We start from the raw sequence: 15,304 nt of genomic DNA on the forward strand, positions 1-15,304 counted from the left end.
CTCAATACCTCCTAGAAATGGAGAATACTTTTGTAAAGTGAGAATTTTAGGTCTACTCTTCTATCCTCTATTCCTTCAACTTTCTCTGCCCCTCTGATGCTCCAAATGCCCAGTTGGATCTCTAACAAGAAGAGAATTTTTGCTATCTCTTTCCATGACTATCAAGGGTAACACTTAGAACTGGGATTCAGGTATAGAAAAGAGTGTCTTTACCTGTGATGAGTAGTGTCACAGGCTCACTGGGGAAAGACCATGCATAGTCATTGTAAGAGCCAAAACATCTGTAGGTCCCTCTGTGAGCCCTAGTCACAGGACCCATGGGGAAATCTGCTTGGATGTTCCCATATTTATGCTGGATGTTGTTGGATCCTCTCTCCTTGAGCAGAAAGAATTTGCTTGTCGCAGTCTTCAGCTGGCAAGAGAAGGTGACATTCTCCCCCAAGGATACCTCAGGCCCTGGATGAACCCAGAGCTTGGGTGTGTCATACAGACCTGTGAGAAAAGTGGGACAGGCATGTAGAAAGCATTATCAGATTTTCACCAGGGAGCCGGGTGACCCCATAGACTTCTGTGCACATCCCACTAAGAAAAAGCGTTCTCCCAGCAGCACTTTTACATCTGAGTGCAGAGGGGAGACCTTCATCTTCTCTCTAGAGGGGACCAGCTAGGAGCACATGGGGCATATGATCAGTGGAGCAGCTGAGACTGACGTCTTCCTGTTCCCGTTTCCACCAGGGAGCCAGGCAGCTCCACAGCCTCTGTTCACAGACCCTGCCAGAAGAGAGTTGGTCTCCTAGGAGTATGGACACAGGCTAATAGTTTCACAGGAGGTACAAGCTCCAGCCAGAGACAGCAAGACCAACTAACAGGAGAAATAACTAGATGGCAAAATGCAAGCACAAGAAGCCTACCAACAGAAACCAAGGCTACTTGGCAATATCAGAACCCGGTTCTCCCAGATACCCCAACACACTGGACAAGCAAGACTTTAAAATCGTATCTCATGATGCTGACATATGGTTTCAAAAAGAACCTAAATAACTCCCTTAAAGAAATACAGGAGAACATGGGTCAAAATGTAAAATCCCTTAAAGAGGAAGCACAAAAATCCTTTAAATAAATACAGGATAACATGTGACAACAGGCAGAAGCCCTTAAAGAAGAAACACAAAAATACCTTAAAGAATGAAAGGAAACTCAATCAAGTGAAGGAACTGAACAAAACCATTCAGGATCTAAAAGTGGAAGTAGAAACAATAAATAAATTACAAAGCGAGACATCTCTGGAGGAAGAAAACTTAGGAAAGAATTCAGGAGTCATAGATTCTGTTGGAGCATCAACAACAGAATACAAGAAATAGAAGAAAGAACCTCAGTTGCTGAAAATACAATAGAAAACATTGTCTCAAAAGTCAAAGAAAATACAAAATGCATAAAGCTTGTTACCCAAAACATCCAGGAACTCCAGGACACAATGAGAAGACCAAACGTAAGGATTATAGGTATAGAAGAAAATGAAGATTTCCAACTTAGAGTGCCAGTAAACATCTTCGATAAAATCATAGAAGAAAACTTCCCTAACCTAATAAAAGAGATGCCCGTGAACATACAAGAGGACTACAGAACTGCAAACAGAATGGACCAGAACAGAAAGTCCTCCCAGCACATAATAATCAAAACACCAAATGCACTAAACAAAGAGAATATTAAAAGCAGTAAGGTAAAAAGGGCAAGTAACTTATAAAGACAGGGCTATCAGAATTACACCAGACTTCTCGGCAGAGACCATGAAAGCCAGAAGAGCCTGGGCAGATGTCATATAGAACCTAAGAGAACATAAATGTCAGCCCAGAGTGCTATACCCAGCAAAACTCTCAATCACCATAGATGGCGAACCAAGCTATTCCATGATAAAACCAAATTTACACAATATCTTCTCACAAATCCAACCCTACAAAGGATAAAAATGGAAAACACAAACACAAGGAGGGAAATTACACCCTTGAATAAGCAAGAAAGTAATATTCTTCCAACAAACCCAAAAGAAGATATCCACACAAACATAATAACATAAAAATTATCAGGAAGCAAAAATCACTATTCCTTAACATCAATGGACTCAATTAACCAATAAAAAGACATAGACTAACAGAAATATTTTTCATGTAAATCTTCAATTTTATCAGAAAATGTTTGTAATTCCTCTTCTGACTAATTTTGTAAGGTTATTTTATGTCTAGCATTTTATCTGCGTTATTTTTCATGATAATCTTCAATTTTAATATGTTTATCTATATATTTCTTCTATTCATCAGAAAAGTTTTCCATGTAAATCTCTGATTTTATCACAAAATGTTTTTAATTCCACCTTCAACTAATTTGGAAAGGTGTTTTATGTCTACTGTTTTATCTGTATAATTTTTCAATCAAATAGTCAATTTAACCATGTTTGTCTATATATTTTGTGAATTTTATCAGAAATATATTCCATGTAAATCTCCAATTTACCTGAAAATGTTTATAATACCACTTTAAATCAACTTAGATTTATTTTTATGCCTAACATTTTATTTGTATAATTTTCCATGATAACCTTCAATTTTAACATGTTTTTCTATATATTTCTTCAATTTTATCACAACATTTTCCATGTAAATCTTCAATCTTATCAGAAAATGTTTACAATCCCACTTTCAATCAATTTAGGGAAACTTTTTTGCCTAAAATTTTTGTATCTATTTAAAATTTTCCATGATAATCTTCAATTTCAGCATGTTTCTCTACATTTTCTACAATTTTATCAGAAATATTTTCCATGTAAAATTTCAATTCTATCATAAAATATTTCTACTTCCCTTTTCAATTAATTTAGTAATGTTTTTTATGTCTACCACTTTTACTCTTTAATTTCCCATGAAACGTATCAATTTTAACGTGTTTTTCTATATATCTCTTTTATTTCATCAGAAATATTTTCCATGTAAATTTTAATTTTATCATTTTTTACTTGTTTTTTCAATAAAAGAACATGCTTTTCAAAAAAAAAAGAAAGCATTATCACACCCCAGCTTCTTGATCACCTAGTTCCCTGGCATTATTATCAGATGTCCATTTTTGGAATCCAGGCTCCTTTCTGTTTCCTATACTTTTGCTTGTCTCATATGGGTCCATAATCTATCGAGATTAAGACAGATGGATCACAGCTTCTGCATCTCTACCCATGTCTTTGAGTTTGGTCCCTGGCACCGAAAACACTAGAAATAGCTAGACGCCTGCAGATCACTGCCCCTACTTGGAATCACTGCATTAGAGACCCAGGGATAGGAGAGCCTTTTGCATTTTAAAAATTATTGTTTTGAGATGATAATATGATTACATTTCTTTGAAACAAGGTTTCTCTATGTATCCCTGGCTATCCTAGAACTCGCTCTGTAGACCAGGCTGGCCTCAAACTCAGAATTCTGCCTGCCTCTGCCTCCCAAGTGCTGGGATTAAAGGCGTAAACCACCACTGCCCAGCTTACATAAATTTTCCTTCCCTGTTCTCCCTACAAGTAAACCTCTATACCCCTCCTTGCTGAGTTTTAGATTTGTTGCTTCTTTTGTTTTATATACATGTGTGTATATATATATATATATATATATGTGTGTGTGTGTGTGTGTGTGTATTGGTATATATATATGTGTGTATGTGTGTATTGGTATATATATATATATATATATATATATATATATATATATATATACATATATGAATATAAGTATTCCTAAATACACCAGTACAGTGTTAGTGTATGTCGCTGTTAGTTGTTTGCATGTTTTCAGGGTTGACCATTAGTTATGAGCTCACCAATTGCTGTGCTCTTCCCTGGGTAAGACTTTCCCCTTTTCTCATCATTCTTTAGTTGTCTTTAGTTCTGTTTTTAGGGTTGAGGCCTTCTGGGTTTGCCCCTGTTCTAAAGAAATCATTTTTGGGGAGCTTGTGGAGGTAGCTCAGTTGGTAAAGACACAAATTTGATCATCAGGTCTGGGTTTGATCCCCAATATCCACATAGAAATTGAGACGTGTGATGCCATTTCTGGAGAGAATGGAGAGGCACATGTTTTGGCCAGCGAGCCCGGTGTATGTACCTCATGAGCCCAAGACACCAATGAGAGACCCTCTCAAAAAATAAGGCAAACAGCTCCTGGAAAATAACATCTCTGGTTTGTAAATGCCCTCAGGCACACACACACACACACACACACACACACATACACACACATACACACATACACAAAAACACATTCACACATATACACACATACATACAAATACACACACAAATGCACACACATATACACACATACACACATATAAACATATACAGATCCACTCACAAATATACACACAAACGTGCACAAACACACACACACACACACACACACATCCCTGGGCATAAATAAACTTACATATACTTGTTTACAGTCATTAAACATATGAAACTACTACAAACCATTTGTATTCTTCACTTCCAGAACTTTTTCTTCTCAAAACCAGAAATCTTTACACCATGAAAACACTAACTCTCTTCCTCCCCATGCTCTGGCAACCTCCCTTCTACATTTTTTGTCACTGTGAGTTTGACTATCACAAGTAACCCAGTTAAATGCAATCAGATAGTAATTACCCTCCCGTGACTGGCTTGTCCCCATTAGCATCATGTCCTCGGGGTTCAGCCACATTAGAGGAAGACATATGAAAATTGTAGCACTTTCTTCCTTTGTAGTGTAGAATTAATATTCCACTGTATAGATACAACACACTTTGTTCATCCATTCATGCACCAAGAGATACCTGTGTTATTAGTACCTTTGGCTATCAGTTTATTTAGTTAATTTCTCTATTTTTTCCTTTGTGTGTTTGTGCATGGTATATGCGGTGTATGGTCCTGTGTGTTTATAAGCATGTGTACTTGAAAGCGCATGCCAAAGGAAGAAACTGGTTACCCTGGTCTACATCTCTCCATCGTATTCCTTTGAGATGGGGTCTTGATGAACCAACAGCTAGGATGGTGGCCATTAAGCCCTAGAAAGATGACATTGTTCCCTGCCCAGTTCTAGTGTTAAGGGAACACCTGGCTTTTTACATGAGTTTTGGGGATTTGAACTCACATTCTCATGCTTGCACAGCAAGCTCTGTCATTCATGAGCCATCTGGCCCTTTAGTTATTGTGACAGATATTCTCGTGAACATGCATGCAAACAAGCTAAGTCTGTTCTTACAAGATGTCCAGGTGATTTTCAAGCTTAGTTTAATTTGAGAGCTATGTTTATGGCTCCATTTCCTGATGAAAGTCCATCACAGATCAACCACTTCCTGTCCAGTTGCCTTCGATTCTCTTGTCCATCTGTCCTTAGTCACACCCCTGTACACAGTGGCCTATTTTAGAATCATTTTCCTCACAGATCTAGAGCTAAGATACGTTTGATTCTAGGACAGATAGCTCATTGCAAAGATTGTCCTTGCAGGAAGTAGCTTCGATTGAACATGTCCCTTGAGTTCCAGTCACAGATGAGCAGTGTCAGAGTGGGGCTTAGATACTTTTCAGCCTTCATGCACACAGGCAGTCCCTGTGACCATGCAAATGCGATGTTACATCTAAAAACCAAAACACTTACCAGTTACGAACAGTTTCAGGAAGTTGCTGGACTCTGACCAGAGCTCTCCACTTTGATAGAAGCAGGAGTAGATCCCTGCAGTATGTGACGTCATTTGTGAAATAAAGAACCTGACTTTATTCATTGATCTAGATGGCTTTGGTCTCTCCAAGGTGACAAAGCTTCCTTCGAAGTACAGGTGATACTCAGAAGCATGCTGAGCCCCCTGACACCAGATGTTCACCGAGTTTCCTCTTGCGATCATGACACTGGGTTTGGCCCAGATGATGGGTTTCGGGAGAGTCTCTGAAAGGTAGACACAGGCAGGCATCCCAGGTGAACCCTTAACTTATCTAACCTGCTTTTTCTCAGCCACCAGCTTAAGGCCGCCCTACTGAGGCAGGATGGCTGCCTCTGTCACTGGATGTTCTCAGGTGACCCTCTTAAATGAACCCCCAGGCATAACCCCAAGACTCTGAGGGATAGACTTACGCTTTTCAGTGTTGATCCTCTGGCTCAGACATAACCCTAGAAAACAGTGATAATGACACACCGTCTCCTCCCATACCTGCTCTTGATTCCACTCCCTTTAATAAAGGACTCACCGAGGCAGAGCAGGGCAGTGAGTATTGGCGGCATACCAGTGTCCAGACTGTTGCTGAAGAGTGTGTGTGTGGACTGAGTCCAGTGTGTGAGGGAGACGCACAGGATGTGATGGGTGAGGCCTGATACCAATCACCATGGGACTTTCACACATTTTTTTTTAAAACAGAAATTTCACAGCTCTCCCTTTACCGTTGACCTTGGACTGTAGGCAAAGACTTGGTTCACAGAACACATTTAGCCTCTCTTTGGGTCTAGAAGGTTACTCTGACTATCAACTTCTAAGTCTGCAATCCATTTCTGGGTTAACCTATGGGTATGTGCACATGAATGCCCAAAACGTTCAGAAAAAAGCAGAAGATTCCCTAGAGCCAGAATTGCAGGAACCTCTTGACATGGATGCACTAACCAGTGAGACACCTTCCTGGCTAATGCCTGGCTTTAATTTCTTTCCAGATTTTGAGGACTGAACAAAGGCTCTCATAGTGTAAGGCAAGCATTTTATTGACTTGTTGGTTAGATTATGAGCGCCTTCATTTATCCTCTATTAATGTTGGTGGTTTCCTGTTTTCCTGTGCTGGATGCCTTTCACTCCTTCCTGTCTTGTTTATCTCTTCCTCTCATGATTTTTATTATTCCCTACCTCCCTGCAACCAAGAATAATTTTCTTCCTCCTCTGTGCATGATGTTAATTTTGTTATCTTCTGGGAGGCTTGCATGGCAGTCATGACAATACTTGGTTTGTGTCACTTACATTTAGATGGAAATGCCCTTAATTTCTTGTCAGTTTCATGGCAGACTTCTACAGGATATAGTTAATAATAATGATGTATTTAATAATATAGTGGAGTGATTCACTTTTAAGTCTTGAAGTACACCATCCCACATTTTTCTGCCTTTTAGGGTTGCTGAGAGAGCTAGCATTGCTCTGATACTTGTTTCTTTATAAGTGAGTTGGTGTCTTTCCCTCATGGCTTTTTTTTTTTCAATTTAATTTTTTTATTTGATATATTTTTTATTTACATTTCAAATGATTTCCCCTTTTCTGGCCCCACTCCCCAAAAGTCCCATAAGCCCTCTTCCCTCCCCCTGTTCTCCCATCCACCCCTTCCCACTTCCCTGTTCTGGTTTTGTCCTATACTGCTACACTGAGTCTTTCCAGAACAAGGGGCTACTCCTCTGTTCTTCTTGTACCTCATTTGATGTGTGGATTATGTCTTGGGTATTCCAATTTTCTAGACTAATATCCACTTATTAGTGAGTGCATACAATGATTAATTTTTTGAGACTGGGCTACCTCACTTAGTATGATGTTCTCCAGCTCCATCCATTTGTCTAAGAATGTCATGAATTCATTGTTTCTAATGGCTGAATAGTACTCCATTGTGTAGATATACCACTTTTTTTTTTGCATCCACTCTTCTATTGAGGGATACCTGGATTCTTTCCAGCTTCTGGCTATTATAAATAGGGCTGCTATGAGCATAGTGGAGCATGTATCCTTATTACATGCTGGGGAATCCTCTGGGTATATGCCCAGGAGTGGTATAGCAGGATCCTCCGGAAGTGAGGTGCCCAGTTTTCTGAGGAACTGCCAGACTGATTTCCAGAGTGGTTGTACCAATTTGCAACCCCACCAGCAGTGGAGGAGTGTTCATCTATCTCCACATCCTTGCCAACATCTGCTGTCTCCTGAGTTTTTAATCTTAGCCATTCTGACTGGTGTAAAGTGAAATCTCAGGGTTGTTTTGATTTGTATTTCCCTAACGACTAATGAAGTTGAGCATTTTTTAAGATGCTTCTCAGCCATCTGAAGTTCTTCAGGTGAAAATTCTTTGTTTAGCTCTGTACCCCATTTTTAAATAGGGTTATTTGGCTTTCTGGGGTCTAACTTCTTGAGTTCTTTGTATATATTGGATATTAATCCGCTATCTGATATAGGGTTGGTGAAGATCTTTTCCCAATTTGTTGGTTGCCAATTTGTCCTTTTGATGGTGTCCTTTGCCTTACAGAAACTTTGTAATTTTATGAGGTCCCATTTGTCTATTCTTGATCTTAGAGCATACGCTATTGGTATTCTGTTCAGAAACTTTCCCCCTGTACTGATGTCCTCAAGGGTCTTCCCCAGTTTCTTTTCTATTAGTTTCAGTGTGTCTGGCTTTATGTGGAGGTCCTTGATCCACTTGGAGTTGAGCTTAGTACAAGGAGATAAGAATGGATCAATTCACATTCTTCTGCATGCTGACCTCAAGTTGAACCTGCACCATTTGTTGAAAAGGCTATCTTTTTTCCACTGGGTGTTTTCAACTCCTTTGTTGAGGATCAAGTGGCCATAGGTGTGTGGGTTCATCCCTCATGGCTTTTAATATTCTTTCTTTGGTTTGTATTTTTTGATATCTTGATAGTATTATGTATTCTATTCTGATCCTATCTAGTTGAAGTTCAAGGTAACTCTTGTATTTGAATTTCTATTCCTAGACGTGGGAAGCTTCTGCTGTAATTTGACTTTATAGATGTTCTGGACCCTTGATTTTTTTTCAACATTTTTGTCATCTAGTGGATTCTCAGGTTTTGTCTTTTCACCATTGTTCTAGTTTCTGTGAAAGCATACCCTGAGAAAAGCCACTTTGGGGAGAAATGGTTTATTTGGCTAACAGTTATGCCTTCATGTTCAGGAAGGAAGTCACACTCTATTTTTTCAAATTCATGATTTCTTATATTTTGGGGTGTGAGCTTACTATTTAATAGTTAAGCTATGTCTCTAGTCCTCATGATTTCTTTTATGTTATGAATCTCCAACATAATTTTTTAAAGATTTCCCCAAATTTTATTAGTGTGTATTAATTGAATAAATGAGGAATTTGGTGTGAGATTTCCATGCATGCATATACCGTCTCGTGGTCTTTCCTCTCTCTCTTTCTCTTTACTTTTAATCACCCCTCCCATTTTGCCGTTCCACATCTCTAGTAATCTTCATATTACTTTTATGTCTTCCTCCAACTCCAGATTGCATATAGTACAGAAGATAAATGTTTCTGGTGTTGGTAAGACTTGCTTATTTCTAACTTTTTGAAACATTCAATTATTGATTCAACAATGAAATATATTGTTATTGTTACGAGGCAGAAGAATTCCTGCATCGCTTAAAGTTGTAAGTGGAAATTTCGTGCCTGAAATGAAGGTGTCATTAATACAGTTTCAGATTCTCCTAATACCCTTGTGTCCTTCATTTGCTCTCATGTTTATGTACTTAATTAACATTTAGACAAAAACCAATGCTGTAAAGTCAAAGGGGGGCTTACTATTTCAGCCAGCCTACCAGTCACTTATAATAAGTGGAGACACATTCACACCCCCCCCCCAAATTCCAGTGTAGATGGGAGAGAGGAGTCACATAGTTCTGCCCATAGCCAAGGTGGTCTTTAGGCAATTGCTGGCTATTAGGAGGGGGAATCAGATTTTTCCCCATTGAGAGGTATCTCAGCATCCATTAGATGTCCCTACAGCATGCACACACTGAGAAGTACTAATTGGGCTCACTGAGTTTTAAAATAAAACATATGAGGTTTGTGTTTCTGTGGTGATGTATATAGGGAAGGAATTGAGGGGGAGGAGATGGGAGTGGATTTCTTCAAAATATATTCACACATAATATTTTCAAACAGTAAAAATAAAAATATAAAGAAAATATATAGAGAATAGAGAAAACCTGAGAAAGAAAAGGGAGGTTCAGGCCTGGTGCTGTGGGACTGTTATCCTAGCTACCCAGGAATTCGGGGCTGAGAGATTGTGGTGCTACTGCATAAAAGAAGGAAGACTCTTGGTTTGGTTACCCAAGCATGGGCCTGATTTACTCTAGAAATAGTAGTCTGATATTAATAGTCTAATCTACTAAGCAATAATGAATAAATATTACTATTAAATATATAAGTATATATATGTATGTATACATATTTATATATACATATCTATAATATATGTATATAATATGTGTTATAATATAATAATATATTATACACAATTTATTACAATAATATAATATATATTTATCATATATAATAGTATATACATATTATATATACATAGATGTCTTCCTGTCATAATAGATTACTCCCTCTGAAAACATGAGCTGAGATCAGCCTTGCTTTTCTTCTTTCAGATGATGAAAAATTCAGCAAAATACAACAGGAGTCCCATAAGGGAGGAAATGGTATTCCTGGCCCTACTTACTTAGAATGACATCTAAAACCATAATCCCATATCAGCAACCTATAAGCACATATTGTTTCCAGCATACTGTGTGTGTGAGTCATTGCTTTCCACGCCTTACTGCATCCAGCACATAGTCTTAGACCTGGAAACTGCATCTCACTCTGACTCTGTGTCTCTGTGTCTCTGTCTCTCTATCTTTCTCTCTCTCACACACACATGCATGGGCACACGCGTGCGCGCACACACACACACACACACTCACACACACACACTTTTTGAACCAGGGCATGAATGTGTCATACAGGTGAAGTAGGAAATCTGGTACAATTGAGCCTGTGCATTCAGGTGAGCTTGGAGGAGCTGCTTACATTGGAAGATCAAAGAATAGTATGATATAAAATATTATATGATTCATTGTAAGGTTATGCTAGATGTCAGCTAGCATAATTCTGCACAGGCCGAGTATATAAGATGTCAGAAGAATTAGTACATAGCTATGAGTTTATCAAATCACATTATTAAATTGATTGCAAGTTGAATGGAAGTTTGATTTGTAAAGGCAAACTTTAAATATCACTTCTGAGAAAAACCATTCCCATAGAGGATCACAATTTTGAGGTGAGACTGTGCCACGAAATAAGTTCAAGGCTAACCTGGGAAAACTTGACTGAAAATAAAAAGAGGGCTGGGGACCTAACTCATTGATAGATAACTCATTTACTATACACTAAGTGCAGCGACTGGGTTGTCTTTCCCTTCACACCAGTCTCGGCTCACTTGGACCTCTGAGGTGCCACTAGAGTGCTCCTCCTGATAATGCACCCAGCATTCACGTGGGACCACTATTCAAAGTGTTCCTTATAAATAGCAGGTTCTAGGCCAGCCTGGGCTATAGATGACTCTGTGTCGAACAAACACACGAAAAAAACTCTGTGAATGATGCCATTTTAGTACATGGCTCTATACCCCAACCTGTCTGTCCCACAGACATTCTAGTCTCTGTGCTTACAGGACTAAACTGCTCCTAGAAAAATAACAGTATTAATGTCTAAACCAATTTTATCTTTGCAATGGAGAATAAAAAAATGTTCTTTAAGGGGAAGTATGGTCCTATAATGGAATATTATTATATGGTAAATTAAAGTGAAGTCTATAGATCTGGTTAACATGAAAGCATGTTTTTGCGAAGTATTTCAAAAGAATAAATATTTTCTCAGTTTTATAAAAATGAAAAATAAAAGAAATTGGTTCTTTATCCAAAAAAGAAGGTCCTTCTGTGTCTCTGTATTTAATACTTGTCTGTTTTTACACCCCTATGTTCATTTCTCATTTGTTAAGTTGGAGAGTTTCTCTCTCTGTTTTCATCAATTTAGAGAACAGTTTGATTCTTTTCAATGAATGAATTTCATAATTCATTTGATTCTATGTATTTATTTCTATTGTATTAAAGTCAGCCACAAGTTTGATTATTCCTTGCCTTCTACTTCTTCTGGGTGTGAGTTCTTCTCTTTGTTCTAGAGCTTCCAGGCATCCTGTTAATTACCTTGTATTAAATCTTCACAAAATATTTGATATTTGTGTACTTAGTCCTATGAACACCTTCACTGTGCCTCATAAGTTTGGTTATGTCATATATATATATATATATATATATATATATATATATATATCACTTACATTTATAATCATACTGTATTTATCTCTATATAACATACTACATATCTATCTCTCATCTATGTACCTTTCTTTCTACCATCTACCTAATCTTTCTTTTACTTATCCATTATTTATCTATTATACATATATAACTACTTCCTATCAATTAATTAGTCGTCTTTTATCTATTATCTTGAATCTGTCAATTACCAAATCTGTCAATCACCTATGTATTTGTTCTTCAGGAGAGGGTTTTTCTGTGTAGCCCTGGCTGACCTGAAACTCTTTCTGTAACCCAGGCTGGGCATCTCTTTATTGCCTGCTTCTGCTTCCCAAATGCTAACATTAGAAGAATGTGCCACCACTGTCTGGCATCACCTATATAATTTTGATTTACTAATCTATAGGTCAACCATACTTGCATGTACTTATCACCTATCTTTCTTCTATCCATCATCTATTTTTTGTTTGTCTATCTGTCTGCCTGATATTTCTATTAACTATCTCTAGCTAACATATGTACGTCAGTATATCCACCCCATATTTTCTAAAATAAGCAAGCCTTGAACTTCCCCATTATGTTTTCCATCCATCAGTCTCTAATTCTAGAAGCCCCAAAGTCACCGTGAATTCAGACAGCATTTCATGGGTTGAATAGATGTCACTAAGGCCACACTCAAGACCTTGTTCACTCAACTCAGCATAAGGTTAAGGAGATTAGAGTTTGTTTGGCCGCCACTGAAATCAGCCGCCAGTCTTCATGTTAAGAGGGGATCTAGATTTTCACGGACACCCGTCTTCCTTGCTAACATCCTTTCATTTCAAGACAACAAGACACAGGAAATCAGTGTCAGGTGGAGCCGTGATGTGGAAATAACCTCAGTACAGTCAGCTTCCTGCCCATGAGTGTTCACAACCACAGACACAATGACAGGCTGTGATCCACAGGAAGTTTTAGGTCAGAGTTTCTGACCACTTGCTCCTATGTCTGTTATTCTAAAGAGAAAAAAGAAGCTGCTTTCTGAAATATTTTGTTCTTTGTTGCTCCTGGGAGGACTCTTAGATGAGACAATTGTTTTTTTTTTTTATTCGATAAATTTATTTACATTTCAAATGATTTCCCCTTTTCTAGCCCCCCCCAACTCCCCGAAAGTCCTGTAAGCCCCCTTCTCTTCCCCTGTCCTCCCTCCCACCCCTTCCCACTTCCCTGTTCTGGTTTTGCCGAATACTGCTTCACTGAGTCTTTCCAGAACCAGGGGCCACTCCTCCTTTCTTCTTGTATCTCATTTGATGTGTGGATTATGTTTTGGGTATTCCAGTTTTCTAGGTTAATAACCACTTATTAGTGAGTGCATACCATGATTCACCTTTTGAGTCTGGGTTACCTCACTTAGTATGATGTTCTCTAGCTCCATCCATTTGCCTAAGAATTTCATGAATTCATTGTTTCTAATGGCTGAATAGTACTCCATTGTGTAGATATACCACATTTTTTTGCATCCACTCTTCTGTTGAGGGATACCTGGGTTCTTTCCAGCATTTGGCAATTATAAATAGGGCTGCTATGAACATAGTAGAGCATGTATCCTTATTACATGGTGGGGAATCCTCTGGGTATATGCCCAGGAGTGGTATAGCAGGATCTTCTGGAAGTGAGGTGCCCAGTTTTCGGAGGAACCGCCAGACTGATTTCCAGAGTGGTTGTACCAATTTGCAACCCCACCAGCAGTGGAGGAGTGTTCCTCTTTCTCCACACCCGAGACAATTGTTTTTATTCTTACAGTGAATGGAGGGATTTCCTCAGAGAATACCTGGTGGTGCTCATGTTGCTGTCTCTCTTCTCCTAAGTTTCCTTTTATTTTTTCTTACAACATTTATTGTTCATATGAGTTTATTCCTGATCTCCCTTACAAGGAACAGACTACAGTCAAACACTGTTCCTTCTCCTTCTGCCTGCCAAGTGCTGGAAATATGGGTGTGTGCTAACTTCCACACTTGCCTTGAAACATTTTTATTTTCATTTTTAAGGGAGAAACAGTTTATTTGACTCCCAGTTCCATCAGTGTGTGAGAATCCCAGAGACAGTCTCCAGAGATAGACATTTGGTCACACCGTATGAAATTTTAATAAACCACTTAGGATAACTTGCTAAGGGAATTGTCCCTTTTCATAAATAGTAGATGTCTTCTCACAACTATTAATTTAATTGGTACCCCCCAGATATATCCAGAGGCCAACTCTCTGATCTCCATGACACTTTTTCAGCATCTGTTTTGAAGTTATTCTAGGTTGTGATAAACTTACATTTAAAATTAAAAATTGCATTAGCAGAAAAATAAATATTGAAACAAAAACCATTCGCACTTGCCTAAAATACAGATCTCACTATTCAAGTAAGAAAATTCTTTTTTAAATGAACCAATTTATTTTACATCCTGACTGAAGCTCTCACTCTGCTCTCCCCTCTCAGTGTTCCTTCACTCCAATCCGACCTCCCTGCATTTCTTTTCAGAAAAGAGGTAAGTTTCCCATGCGTGTTAAGCAGCCATGGTATCTAAAGCTGTAGGAAGATCACACACCCCTTCTCATATTAAGACCTGATGAGGCCACCGAGCAGGAGGAAACAGTCCCCAAATCTGTCATCGGATTCAGACACAGCTGCTGATGCCACTGTGAGAGGAATGCAATAAGAAGTCCAAACCTAACAACTGTGACATGTATGCAGAGGGCTTAGGTCAGTCCAGGTGGTTTCACTGGATGTTGTTTCAGTTTCTATGATAGCCCATGAATACAGGTTAGTGGAACCTGTTGGTTTTCTTGCTGGCTCCTACACCCGTCCTTCTGATCTTCTGCAGGACTCTCTGAGCTCTGCTCAATGTCTGGCTGTGTGTTTCTGCATTTTTTCCATCAGTTGCCAGATCAAACCTCTCTGAGGACTGTTAACTTAGGCTCCCATCTGCAAGTACAGCAGAATATTATTAATGGTGTCAAGGGTGGGCTCTCTCTCAGGGCATGGGCCTTGAGCTGGACCAATCATTGGTTGATCACTCCAATGGTTCTCTCATTGTCCTTACTGTGCCATATGTTGTATGCAGAGCACATTATACACTGGATTCTGTGGCTGGCTTGGTGTATCATATATCATATATACATATGCAGATGCCTGTATATTTATATGTGTATGTACGTGTACA

The 15,304-nt window shown here is 38.7% G+C and overlaps 1 protein-coding gene across 2 annotated transcripts in view; it reads right to left on the reverse strand.

The window, feature by feature from the left end:
* The window catches only part of LOC127674009 (natural cytotoxicity triggering receptor 1), a 9,799-nt gene extending 3,466 nt beyond the window's left edge, over positions 1-6,333 (reverse strand). The window contains exons 1-5 of one of the 2 annotated variants that reach the window (XM_052169821.1): positions 6,245-6,333; positions 6,132-6,167; positions 5,661-5,945; positions 214-492; positions 1-11 (exon numbers count right to left, since the gene is read on the reverse strand). The exon at positions 1-11 is cut by the window's left edge and continues 40 nt beyond it. In XM_052169821.1, coding sequence (XP_052025781.1) covers positions 1-11; positions 214-492; positions 5,661-5,945; positions 6,132-6,167; positions 6,245-6,278 — 645 coding nt within the window. In that variant the 5' untranslated portion in view covers positions 6,279-6,333. The remainder of the gene's footprint in view (positions 12-213; positions 493-5,660; positions 5,946-6,131; positions 6,168-6,244) is intronic. The other variant, XM_052169822.1, reaches the window with a different exon arrangement.
* Positions 6,334-15,304: the final 8,971 nt, after the last annotated feature.

Source organism: Apodemus sylvaticus, chromosome 23 (genome assembly GCF_947179515.1).
Source record: "Apodemus sylvaticus chromosome 23, mApoSyl1.1, whole genome shotgun sequence".
Taxonomy (NCBI): Eukaryota; Metazoa; Chordata; class Mammalia; order Rodentia; family Muridae; genus Apodemus; species Apodemus sylvaticus.